Source organism: Bos indicus x Bos taurus, chromosome 10, assembly GCF_003369695.1.
Source record: "Bos indicus x Bos taurus breed Angus x Brahman F1 hybrid chromosome 10, Bos_hybrid_MaternalHap_v2.0, whole genome shotgun sequence".
Taxonomy (NCBI): Eukaryota; Metazoa; Chordata; class Mammalia; order Artiodactyla; family Bovidae; genus Bos; species Bos indicus x Bos taurus.
Window position 1 is genome coordinate 8,411,823 of NC_040085.1, and position 12,949 is coordinate 8,424,771.

At 59.7% G+C, this 12,949-nt stretch overlaps 1 protein-coding gene across 1 annotated transcript; it reads left to right on the plus strand.

Moving 5' to 3' along the window:
- The first annotated feature begins 2,538 nt into the window (after window positions 1–2,538).
- On the plus strand, window positions 2,539–11,140 carry SKOR1 (SKI family transcriptional corepressor 1). The gene is made up of 8 exons (XM_027553052.1): window positions 2,539–4,728; window positions 5,818–5,908; window positions 6,784–6,891; window positions 7,461–7,532; window positions 8,860–8,934; window positions 9,189–9,263; window positions 9,776–9,841; window positions 10,320–11,140. Exons 1-8 carry the CDS (start codon window positions 2,539–2,541, stop codon window positions 10,412–10,414), a joined length of 2,772 nt encoding a protein of 923 aa, XP_027408853.1. The 3' UTR covers window positions 10,415–11,140.
- The last annotated feature ends 1,809 nt before the right edge of the window (window positions 11,141–12,949 follow it).

Consider the following 12,949-nt stretch of genomic DNA (forward strand, 5'->3'; position numbering starts at 1 on the left):
TCCAGGGCCTCAGGGGCAACCGCACAGGGCACACATCTCTCTGCCCGAGACCCTGGAGCCCTGCGCCTGCTGAGAGCCTGCGCCGCGCGGGAGGGGCCAGTGGGGCCGCGGGTGTGAGAGCGGGGAGCCCGGGAGCGCGGCTGTGCGCGCGCGCGGGGAGGGGCTGCGCCGTCACCCGGAGAGCCCGGCGGATCCCCGACTCCCGCCCGCCGCTCCGCCCGCCACGCACCTCCGTTCACCGCTCGCCCGGCTCCAGCCGCCGCCGCACGGTGAGTACCGGCGCCCGGTAGCTGGCTGACCCCGCGCCTTGTCTCTACAGCTTTTTTCGTTTAGTTCCGATATGGGTTCTTGTGGTTGTTTTTATTATTAGACCCCAAGACTCCATCGCCTCACTCTCTGTGCTGCCTGACTCCCTCTTCGTCGCCCTCTCCAATCTCACCCCTCAAGCCCCAGGAGCCGGCAAGGGCTCCCAGAGCCGCCCTGGCCGCTGCTCCTTGTCGCTGCGCACAGCGCTTTGCCCTAGCTTTTGAAATTCGGTTCCGTTCCTAGGGTCCTCCTTCTCCTGGTTCCGGGGTCCGGAGTCCCCTCCTCCCACTTGGAAAGACCCCGAAGGGACTCCCGACCCTCAGCTTGGAGAAGACGCGCTCGGCTCAGGGCTATGCCTTCACTGCATGCGGGCAGGGCACATTTGCCGATTTCGGGAAACCGAGAAGACGTCTTCATTTCCCAGAGCCGCGGCACCCCACTTCCACCTCCCTAGCCAGCCTGAAGACCCTTTGGGAGCGGGGTGCGGGGCTTTTCTTGCTGATACCTCAGCCGAGGAGTTTTTTCAGTGCTTTTGCCTCCTAAAACGTTGCAAGGGACTTCGACGCAAAAGAAGGGTCAACTAGTTTCAGTTTGATCCACGGAGATAAAGATGAAACAGATAACAGATATATAGCTTGATACTTGAAGAAGGTATGAAGACAGATGGGAGAAAGAGGAGCGAGCAGAGACAGACAGACAGCTCAGGGACAGATAAGATCGACAGATGAAGGAGGGAGAGAGGCAGAGGGGGAGAAGATCCCAGGATTTTGAGCTCGGGTGCCCTGTCTGGCTGGAGCTGCCCTTTGAAAATGGATTTGTCAGTTTCTGCTGAGTTTAGAGGAGGAGCCCTCAGGACTGGGCTGTCTGGGCCGCAGGACTGCCTGCAGCTGTGGGCCCAGTGCGAGCCTTCCCTGTCTGAGGACACGTGGTTGGGCTGGGCCATCTAAGGGGCCCCAAGCATCAGTCCTCGGGTCCTTCCCGCTGCCGCTGTCCATAGAGCGACTGCCTCCCTATCTCGGCCAGAGAGTAAAGCTGGGGACCAGAAGTAACTTTTGACCTGGAACCTTAGGGTGGCTTCAGAGATGGGTCAGGATTCCTCTCAGCCCGTATGAGTCAGGACAACTCCGCATGAAGGATGCTCCAAAAAAAGGGGGGTGGGATGTCCCCCAAAGAGGAAGCTCAGAACCTAGAGACTGCGTTTGGCCTGAGTGGGAAAAGTATATCTGAAGGAGGAAAACTTAGGCGGCAGGCGGCTACAAGCCAAGAAGTGGCTTCTGAGAAACTTCCTTGAGAACCTCTTCGTCCCGCGTGCTGACCCGGAGGGAAACCAGCTTGGGTCTAGACTGCAGCTTAAAAATGCAGGAAATGTGGTTAGGAATTGCTTGACCCGGATCCCACCGATGGCTGGAAAGAAAACGGTTTATATTTCCAGCCGGAATCTTTCTGCTCAACGAACGCGGGGTTCCGGGTGTAAGAGGAAAAGCTTGTGTTTGGGGAAAGCAGTCCTGTTATCCCGGGGAGCCAACTGCACGGAGCTGGGTGCAGTGAGGGCAGCTCCAGGGCTGGGCGCTCACGGCGAGCTTTGGAGAGAGTCGGGTTCAGCACCACGAACAGCGGCCGTCTCTGTCTCTCTCCGCCTCCCTCACGGCCTCTAGACCCTCCTCCTTCTCCTTACCACCCCCCCCGCCCCGCCCCCTGCTGTCTGGAGACGGGCAGTGACCGCCCCTCCCCTCCCCCCCATTCCTCCCAGCGCTGCCCCCGCCCGCGTGCATGCGCGACTGAGCAGAGGGGCGGCCTGTCCCCGAAGTCCGAGCTTCGGGACCCGGGCGGATAGGGCAGGCTGCGAGGGTGGCCGAAGTCTTACGCATCTGGGCACCAGGAAGCCTGGGTTTTGCAATGGCTTTGCTGTGTGGCCTTGGGCAAGTCACTCGCCGTCTCTGGGCCCCACTTCCTCCCCAGCCCGAAAACGGGATCGGGTTCCTAGCTACCCAGGCATTCCTGAGGTCTCAATTACCCCTACTCCTCCTCCAAACCCCGGGGGCTTTTGTTTCAGCGCCAGCACGCGTCTGAATAACAAAAGGCCCGTCCAGGGGGCGAATGAGCTAGGACTCCCCATTGCCAAGTTTCCCCGCGCGCCCGACTCTGCGCGCCCTGCTGGGCGGGCCCGAGCGGCGTTGGCGCTGAAAATGGCTCATCGGCTCTCTGCTTTCTCTGTTTCGCAGGAGCGGCGGCATGGAGGCTCTCACCACTCAGCTGGGGCCGGGGCGCGAGGGAAACTCTTCTCCCAACTCCAAGCAGGAGCTGCAGCCCTACTCGGGTTCCAGCGCTCTCAAACCCAACCAGGTGGGCGAGACGTCGTTGTACGGGGTGCCTATCGTGTCCCTGGTCATCGACGGCCAGGAGCGCCTATGCCTGGCGCAAATCTCCAACACCCTCCTCAAGAACTACAGCTACAATGAGATACACAACCGCCGCGTGGCCCTGGGCATCACGTGCGTGCAGTGCACACCGGTGCAGCTGGAAATTCTGCGTCGGGCAGGGGCCATGCCCATCTCTTCGCGCCGCTGCGGCATGATCACCAAGCGTGAGGCCGAACGCCTATGCAAGTCGTTCCTCGGCGAGCACAAGCCACCCAAGCTGCCCGAGAACTTCGCCTTCGATGTGGTGCACGAGTGTGCCTGGGGTTCGCGTGGCAGCTTCATCCCCGCGCGTTACAACAGCTCGCGTGCCAAGTGCATCAAGTGCGGTTACTGCAGCATGTACTTCTCGCCTAACAAGTTCATCTTCCACTCGCACCGCACACCCGACGCCAAGTACACGCAGCCCGACGCAGCCAACTTTAACTCGTGGCGCCGACACCTCAAACTCAGTGACAAGTCGGCCACAGACGAACTGAGCCACGCTTGGGAGGACGTCAAGGCCATGTTCAATGGTGGCACCCGCAAGCGGACCTTCTCGCTGCAAGGAGGCGGCGGCGGCGGCGCTAACGGAGGGTCGGGTGGACAGGGGAAGGGTGGTGCTGGCGGCGGTGGGGGCGGCCCGGGGTGCGGCGCAGACATGGCCCCAGGTCCGCCGCCGCACAAAAGCCTGCGCTGTGGCGAAGAAGAGGCCGCCGGGCCTCCCGGGCCGCCGCCTCCTCACGCGCAGCGGGGACTTGGTCTGGCGGCGGGAGCTGGCGGCCCCGCGGGCCCTGGAGGGCCTGGTGGCGGCGCCGGGGTCCGCAGCTACCCTGTGATCCCAGTGCCCAGCAAGGGCTTTGGCCTCTTGCAGAAACTGCCCCCACCGCTTTTCCCTCATCCCTATGGCTTCCCCACGGCCTTTGGTCTCTGCCCCAAAAAGGATGACCCTGTGTTAGGCGCAGGCGAACCCAAGGGCGGACCAGGCCCCGGGAGTGGCGGGGGCGCGGGCACTGGGGCAGGAGCGGGAGGCCCAGGAACCGGCCATTTGCCCCCCGGGGCGGGGACAGGCCCGGGCGGCGGCGCCATGTTCTGGGGTCACCAGCCCTCCGGCGCAGCCAAGGACGCGGCGGCCGTAGCTGCGGCCGCCGCCGCAGCCACTGTGTACCCGACGTTTCCCATGTTCTGGCCGGCGGCAGGCAGCCTCCCGGTGCCGCCCTATCCGGCCGCGCAGAGCCAAGCCAAAGCTGTGGCGGCGGCCGTAGCGGCGGCAGCAGCGGCGGCCGCGGCTGCTGCGGGAGGTGGCGGCCCCGAGCCCCTGGACGGTACCGAGCCGACCAAGGAGGGAGGCCTGGTCGCAGAGGAGCGCTGCCCCAGCGCGCTGTCCCGCGGGCCACTGGACGAGGACGGCGCGGACGAGGCGCTGCCGCCCCCGCTGGCCCCGCTGGCCCCGCCGCCCCCGCCGCCCGCTCGCAAAGGCTCCTACGTGTCGGCCTTCAGGCCTGTAGTCAAGGACGCCGAAAGCATCGCCAAGCTCTACGGTAGCGCCCGCGAAGCTTACGGCGGTGGGCCAGCCCGTGGGCCGGGGCCGGGCGCAGGGACCGGCGGCGGCTACGTGAGCCCGGACTTTCTAAGCGAGGGCAGCTCCAGCTACCACTCCGCCTCCCCCGACGTGGACACTGCAGACGAGCCTGAGGTGGACGTGGAGTCCAACCGCTTCCCCGACGAAGAGGGCGCCCCGGATGAGGCCGAGCCCGGTGCGCCCAGCACAGGAGGCAGCCCGAATGGAGACCAGACCGCAGGACCCCCGTCTATCACCTCGTCCGGCGCCGACGGTCCCACAGACTCTCCAGAAGGCGGCAGCCCTCGTCCCCGGCGCCGCCCGGGGCTACCCCCAGCCAGTCGAGCCGCATTTGGGGACCTGGCGGCCGACGACATGGTGCGGAGACCGGAGAAGAGCTCGCCAAGCGGCGGCTATGAGCTGCGAGAGGCTTGCGGACCGCTGGGGGGCCCCGCGCCCGCCAAGGTGAGCCCCAAGCCCGCCCCGCTGGTGGCGCCTCCTTGTTTACCCCTCGGCAGCTCTGGGTTGTGGGGCAGGCCCTGGCCGGGTGGGGGACGGGAATTTTTTTCTGAGCGGGCGTTCAAGCAGTAGGCCCTGGCTGCTCTCGGTAGACCCAGCTTCGGAGCTCTGTGGAGCTGGACTCGCTGGGACCCCTGACTGAGGGTTTCGGAAGATCGGGGTGGCGGTGGGGGTGGGAGGAGCAGGCCTGAAAACTATGTGTGCTGTGTTTTTGTTGACGGGAGTAGGGAGGAGACAGGCCGAGATTTGTAGTCATACAGAGATAGAAATCAAAAGGTCTGGATGAAAAAGACCAAAAGCCAGAGAAAAGAGCTCACGAGGCCGGGCGGGTAGCACGCCCTCCGGGATGGGGATCAGAGCCCCAGGGAAGACGGGCCAGTAAGCCGAAAAGAGGGAGGCCTCTCCCTCAAGCTGCAGTACGGGGTCCTCGGAATCTTTCAACACCCCAACTCGCAGTTTTCCGAGTCGCAGAATTCCTGCCCCGGGAACCTCAGGGTTCGTTGGCAGGAAGCTGTCGAGACGGTGTGCGGGGCGGGAGAGGGGCTCTCAGGTGGCCGCGGCCGCGGGTTCAGGTGGGGGGTATGCAGCTAAGCCTGAATCGTTCGCCATTTGACAGTGGGTGGGCACACCTGTACAGTTCCATTCGGTCCATTAAAACACGAATTACTAGCCGGATGCGAAAGGTGTCATTTATGTCGGGGACTGGGCGCGGGCGGGAGAGAAGATGCTGAAAAAGAGGCGGCGAGGAGGGTGGGGGTGGGCTTTGAGCGGCCCTTGGCTTGGGAACCGCTTTGTGTCTCGGGTAATTTTCTCAAGGGCGCTCGCAATTACCGGGAAACTACAAACGGCGATGCGACCTCCGAGGGCTCCAGGCTGCGCCGCGTGCGTCACGGCCTCTCGGGGCGCTGGGGTCCCGCGGGCAAGCAGACCTCCGCCACCCCTTCAGGTTTTCTCTTGGCTGCGGCGGAGGGCTGGGCAGCTCCAAGCCGCCGTCAAGCGCCCCCCTAACCGCCTGTCATTTCTCGGCCGCCGCAGGTGTACGCGCCCGAGAGGGACGAGCACGTGAAGAGCGCGGCGGCGGCTCTGGGGCCCGCGGCGTCCTACCTCTGCGCCCCAGAGGCCCACGGTAACGCCCCCTGCCGAGGTCGCTGGCCAATGGAATGGGGGTGGGGGGGACCGCGGGCAGAGGGCCGGGGCCAGAGGAGGCCTGCGAGGGAAGACTAGAGGAGGAAAGACAAGCAGAGAAAAAGAGGGAGAGGGAAAGCAAAACACTGAAAGAAAAAGGAAGCTAAGCGAGGACTCCCAACAACTTGCATCTTTTGGTTACTTAACAACAAACCGCCCTCTCCATCGCAAAGATACCGCTCACCTACACCTTAAACACTGGGTTAAACCTTTCAAAAACCACGCCTGGCACGTCTTTCAAATTCTCTCATTTATTCAGCAAGTGTTTGGGTCGAGAGGTCCGGGCGCAGGGTGGGGGCGCTTGGCCACGCGCATAGGGACCCCTGAAGTGCGCGGTAGCCGCAGCCCAACGCGGAGGTGCCCGCGGGACCCATTGACTCTCAGAGAATGAACTGAGGGCCTCGGAAATCCGGGCAGCCTGAGCCCGGCACGATGTCTCCCCCGTTGTCGCCACCCCGCGGGTCGCCTCCTGGGCCGCGTTCTCGGAGCAGGTAGACCCGGCGGCCACGCGCGCTCGCGGTGCCCCAGTATCTGCGCGCGATGTAGGTCGCTTGTCCCTGGTGGGCTCGGCTGCTCGTTTTGCTCTTTTCCAAGGGGCTGGGGAGGGGGCGTGGAGCCGGAGATGAGCAGATCGCGCGCGGGGGAGGTGGTGCCCGGCCCAAAGCCTGAGGGTGCGAGCCCAGGCGCACAGCCGGGAACCAGCGGCGGCCACGACGCTTTTAATTAGGGCTCCGGCGCCCCGACCGCGGCAGCTCTGGCCGTATCCGGGTCACGGTTTCTTTGCCTCTCCTTGAAACTCGGTTTATTGCCTTTAAGAGCCAGATAAGGAAGACAATCACTCGACCGCCGACGATTTGGAAACGAGGAAATGCTATCCAGACCAAAGGAGTATCTCCCAGCCAAGTCCGGCAAATACAGACCGAGGTGAGCCCTAGGACCCTCGTTCTGCTCCCCAACCCGGGAGCTGGACCCCAGGTCGCCCAGGTTTCCACCGACTCCAGTTTTCGAGGGAGGCTTTCTATCAAGCCTCAGGGGCTGCCGGATAAACATTTGCTCTCCTCTCGCGGCTGGCAGAGAGGAGAGCAAATAGACATTTAAACACAATGGGCAAGGGTCAGGCCAGGTTTCCTGAACTGCTTACCTCCTTGCTGGGTTTGGGGCTCTCCCGGGTAAGGGAAGGAGACTTACTAGAAGGATATGAGGAGCACCATCACCCACATAAAACAAGTCAAAGAACATTTCCTGCCCTAAGATAGCCTATTATCCCTGGTTCCACTCTCCTGGGGGGGGGGGGGGGGGCGGGTGTCCACTCTCTGAGTGACCTAAAATAATGGTTTGGAAGGTGGGAAGAATTGGATGCCTGCAACTGTCTCCTCTAAAGGCAGAGGGTCTGAAATAGGTACTCAACTTAGCTCAGTTACCAGGAAGCTCACCCCTCCCCTCTCAAGGCCTCTCCCAGAACAAAACCCCTCTTACCTGCCCTTGTATCCCAGGCGAAGATGGGCTCACCCTAGATGTCACAGGAACTCAACTAGTGGAGAAGGATATCGAGAACCTGGCCAGAGGTGAGGTTAAATCTATGAAATGGGTGTACACTGTGCTTGGGGGAAATCATCCCTTCTTGTTGAGGGGTGTTTTTGCTGCAGGAGTGAGTGAGAGAAGACAAGGCTCTTGAGGAACCAGTCTTCACTGACCGGAAAGGATAATCCCCTGGACACATTACCCGGGCACAGAGGTGGGGGGTGGGAGGGTGGAAGGGTGAAGGGAGTAGGGGGAGGGAACCAGCCACCCCCAGAGTTCCCAAGGCCAGGCCTGTCTGAATAGTCCAGTGAGAAAGAAAAATGAGTAATGATCCTTAGAACCTGACGCATGTGGACAATGAGAAAGGACAATCTAGGTCTCTCAACCTCATCTGAATAGCAAGATTTTGAGGAGGCATTTACTTCGGGAGTGTCTCAGAGGTTATTTTCTTTTCCTGAAATCAATGCATAACGGACTCCACCTCACCGTAAATGGGGTGAGGATGGACCTTGTCTGTGGAATGGGGTCCCTGCTCAACTGCAGGGGCTGAGTGTGGCTTGAAGCAGAGAAAGGAACTTCTAACCCCACTTTGCTCCTCTGTCTCTCATTTTTTGCGTTTTCTGAGCACCTTCGAGGAGAGGACCAGATACCAATAGCTCCAGAGGCAGCTCCCTGCCACTCCTCTAAAGCAACTTTGAGAGCACATGTGGGGCTTTCCACACCCAATTGCCCCCTTTCCCCACCCCAGCCCAGGGTTGGGCCTGGAAACATGTGTGTTGGGGGGGTGAAGCATTTGTGGTCTTCCACTGTTCCCAGGTACAGATTTTACGGGTGATGTAGTTTGCCTTCAAAATCCTTCTGCTTTATATGAGTGTTCTTAGCCTGGATTTGGGGTCCTGGGACCTCTTAAAGTTATAAATAAACTGTTATGAATATATGTATTTTTTTAGGGTGGAGGTCCAAGGCTTTGACCGGATTCTTCCTGGTCTGTATCATTGAAGGGAGAGGTTAGGTTTGTCAATTGAAGGGATGAACTGAGTCTTCCTAGGCCTACCTCTAAACTTACAGAGTTAAGAACAATTTAAAGCAGATACCATGCTGGTTAGTACCTGGGCCCAGGACCTAGAAGTCCAACAAGCATTCTGCTATTCTGAATTTGATTCTCCTGGACAACTTAAACCCCTAACCCCATTTTCTTCCCAAATCCTTTGGATGCACGTGGAAACACTGAGCGCTGAGGGCCTACCAGTTGGTCTCACCCTCCACTACTCCTATCTCATGGCTACTGGCCAGAGTGGGACCTGGGTGCCTTAGAGGCTACCTGAGTCCCACCACCTTCCTCCTTTACATCCCACTCTCGCCCCTTCACAGACGAATTGCAAAAACTGCTCCTGGAGCAAATGGAGCTTCGCAAGAAGCTGGAGCGAGAATTTCAGAGTCTCAAAGGTACCCTCATTCAGACCCACCCCACCTGATCGCCAGAGCCTTCTTCCCACATGCCCTGCCTGGCCTGGACCGGGGACCCAGTGCAGGCAGCTGCTGCTGCTTCTCATGCAGTCAGAACCAACGAACCCTTCTTTTCCTAGCCGGGTTTCCCGCTAGGCCAAAGACAGAGGGGGTGGGGTGGGGCTGGGGAGTGGGGAAAGGGGGCCGAGGGAGGGGGTTGTGCGTAACAGCTCTCACTTAATCAATTTGCACAGATAATTTTCAGGATCAAATGAAGAGGGAATTGGCTTATCGAGAAGAAATGGTGCAACAGCTGCAAATTGTCAGAGGTAAGACGGGAGTCAGGTGAGCGCGTGCACGGGCCGTAACTGCCTCTCGTCTGGCAGGAGCCGCAATGTTGGCTCAGTCATTTGGATTTAAATTGAAGGTAATTTAACAATTATTTTTTTTATTTAATATCCTTTGTATACTCTGATTAGCCTCAGAATGGCAAGCGAGCCCAGCAAACGGCTTGCAGGCATCATTACATGGAGTGATTGAACTTCTTATCGCGGCAATTTCCATGGTTTCTAAATTAAAAATCGAGGCGTAAAATTACCTGGGAAGTAATGCCTAAGTTTGCTTTAATTTTGGTTAGATCCGTCTGCCTTTAAGCGCCATCCCAGGCCATTTCCTCCCTCAGCCAAGCTGCAGTTTGGAGTTTTGACGCCCCCTCCCTCGGTCGCCGGGACTTGTTTCTGCCAGGGGCTGAGCGCTGAGAAGAGGGTGAGGCCCGGGCTGTGACCCCAACGGGCCGTTGGGTGGTCTCATTTCCTCACCGGCTACTTCCTATGTCTTCCAGATACTCTTTGTAACGAACTTGACCAGGAGCGGAAGGCACGCTATGCCATCCAGCAGAAATTAAAAGGTGCGGAAGCGGGGGAACAAAGGAGAGGTGCCAGGCACTGGCTGTGCGGGCGAATGAATGAATGAATGAATGAGTGATGATGAGGGGGAAGGCCAGGTCTGCAGAGATAAGTAACTGAGAGAAGAATTCATTTTAATGGAGAAATTATCCTAGAACGGTGGGCAGGGATAAGGAGCCCCTTGAGCTCTGGGCATTGGGAAATCTGTCACCAGGTCCAAATCTGGTTTTGAGCTGATCGATCTCCCTCTTCCTGTGCCTCAGTTTCCTCTTCTGTAAAATGGGGCTATTGAACTAGGGCAGTGGTTCTGAATGGCCGGGATCTCTACCCCCTTCCCACCTTTTGATCTTCTCGCTTGAGAACTCCTGAATCTGAAGGGGGTGGGTTAGACGTGGGTAGACAGGCGAGCGAGGGAGCCCATGGACCGCGTGGGTGAGGCAGGCCAGGAGCCCAACATGGCCCAATCGACTGTCTCTCCAGAAGCCCACGACGCCCTGCACCATTTCTCCTGCAAGATGCTGACGCCCCGGCACTGCACTGGCAACTGCTCCTTCAAGCCCCCGCTGTTGCCCTAGGGCCGGCCCAGCCGCGCCCACGCGCCCTCAAGCCATGCTGCTCTCTTCTTGTAAATACCCGCGGCCGCGGCGGCCGAGAGCGAGATACAAGCCATTCGGACCGGACCGATGTAAATACAGCCTCCCGCCCGCCTGCCCTTCTCCCGGGCGCCTCGGCCTTGCCCGCTCCCTCCTGGGAGCCCGAGACCAGGACCCAGTATCCGTTTCCAATTGTAAATACCACCTTGCCTCATGGTTCAACTCCGGGCATCGGGTCTCATGGTCTTAACGGACCAAAGGGGGTAAGAAAAGGGAGAGGGGGGCTTCTCCTACCTGTACAGCCTCTGAACCCCAATTGTGAATACAATGTAGCAATTTCGCTGGCCCCGCGCTCCCCTCCCAGTCCACTTCTGAAACTCGTTCCTAATGACAAAGTGGCTATGTGCAATGGATATAAATGTATTGTGAGTCTCTTGGTTCAGTAATAATGGGTTCATTTTTAATTTATTTATGCTGTAAGTTATTTTGCTTCCTTCTCCTGGACCTACTTCCAGTCCCATTTTGCATTCCCTCTTGGGTTTTTGCTTTGTCTATTTTTGTTGTTGTTGTTGTAACCTCTTGATGTAACAGCACTTTAAAAAGGGCGACAACTGACTCACGAGATGGAGACCACCTTGAGCCTGATTGGGGAGATCACCCTGTATCCCTGATTTTTGTTTTGTTTTTAATAAAAAAGGAAAAAAAAAAAAAAAACCGACACTTTCTGGGGCTGTGGAGATAGGAGTGTGGCGAGGGGAGGAACGGGGAGGAGACAGGCGCAACAGGTGGGGCGTGGGGACCGCAGCGCGGGTGCTGGGACCCCCGAGCTGAGACCCGTGTTTGACCAGGTGGGCAGCAGCGAGCACCGCGACCTCTCCACTGGTTATTCAGGCACACCCAGCTTGCCCCATAGGCCATAGGCTGTCCCCGCGCCGCGTTTAGGACCCTCCTTTGGGCCTCGGCGAGGAATGAGAACTCCTGTGAGGTCTCTGAATCTTCCCTCTAGCGCTCGCAGGGGCTGAGAATTTACTCCTACCCATGTCCATGCCTGCTCCACCGGAGAAGCCTCCTCCAGGGCGCTCAGAGATGGAATTCGCGCCCTGCCGGGAGCCCCGGGTTCAACTAGAACTGCCAGGAGGCCCGGGCGCCGTCCGCCCGGGCCTAGAGCTCCAAGCGGAGCGGGGGCGAAATACGTGGCATGGGCCTGGGCCTCGCAGGCCTGTGCAGATGTCCGCCTGCCTCGCCGCTAGCAGGAGGCATGGAGTCCTGGCGGTTTGGGACGTTCCGGCCATTTTAGTCCCAGCGGGTTTGCGGACGTCGAGGAGCCCAAGGAGGAAGGTGAGATACGCCGGCCGCTGGAGTTCCGGGGGACGGCCGCGGTTTACGAGGCCTTACCTAGCCACCGGCCTCCCTTCGGCCTCAGTTTCCACAGCGCACTCGCTGCCTGGGCTCGGATAAAAGATGGAAACGGCAGCGCGCTTTTTCAAGAGGGAGGAGAGTGTGCACGGTCCTGGGAGTCATTCTGACCTGACTTCCAATTTCTGCTCCTTACTTGACTAGCAGTGGTGCCCTGTCCTACCCTTCATTCTTTCTAAAATAATATTTAGGCCTCCGCCCCTGGCGGCGCGTGAACGCGCTCTGCGAGGAAGCAAGCGCAGGGCCGCGCTGCGCGGCCGGGACCTAGCGGGCCCCGACGACCTGCTTTCAGACACCGCAGGACTCTCACTGCGCGTCCCTGGGCGGCCTTGGACCCCAAGGGTGGAGACCCTGGAGGCGGGCGTCCCTTGCTCCCACCGAGCCAGCAGCTGGGACCCGGGAGCCTTCGGCTGCGTTGCTGGGGAAGTTTTTTGGCTGGTCGTCCAAAGGGCCCGGGGCGGAGCTGGCGAGCAAGGGCACGCTCACGGTCTTGGAGAAGGGGCCCTGGAGGGGAGATCCGCCGCGCGATCTTGGCAGGAAGCCAGACCCTGGAGCACCCAGTCCTGGGGCTCCGAGCCCTCCCGTCCCAGGACATTCGAGGGCTAGACCCAGAGGGGACTGAGAGAATGGCTGGGTAAATTGTGAGGTGTTGCTGAGGGATGAGCTCGCCTCGAGACGCGAGAGTCCCCATAGGGACTCTCCAGGGAGCGGGGACGTTTTTATGCGTGGAACCAACCGGGTCAGAAACCGAGGTCCAAGAGACGAGACGTGAGTCCCCAGCGCGCTCTAGGGGTGAGCGGAGCTGGCACCCGGCGAGGAGCGCAGGTTGGGAGAGTTCGCGCACCTTTCCCTCTGGACGGAACAGCTTCTTAGGAAACAGCACTTTCCTTCTCTGTAAAATGGGATCAACACTTACGGCCTACGTAGGAAGTTACTCCTTGGCTGTGCCCCACACAGAGGAACCTGGTAAATATTTCACCTTTCCTTTTCGAATTTCCCCAAGTGGGGGAAAGCGCCGCAGGCAGTTGGGGCCAGCCTGAAAGGGCGCAGCATCTGGACCGGATTCTCTGTGGATTGGAGGTGTAGGCGGATGCGACCTAG

Bases quoted from the DNA above. Each gene is read 5' to 3' on its own strand.
- SKOR1 (XM_027553052.1), top strand. From the start codon at position 2,539: ATGGAGGCTCTCACCACTCAGCTGGGGCCGGGGCGCGAGGGAAACTCT. The intron at 8,935-9,188 runs GTACCCTCATTC...CAATTTGCACAG, and splicing joins AGAATTTCAGAGTCTCAAAG to ATAATTTTCAGGATCAAATG. The intron at 9,842-10,319 runs GTGCGGAAGCGG...CTGTCTCTCCAG, and splicing joins CATCCAGCAGAAATTAAAAG to AAGCCCACGACGCCCTGCAC.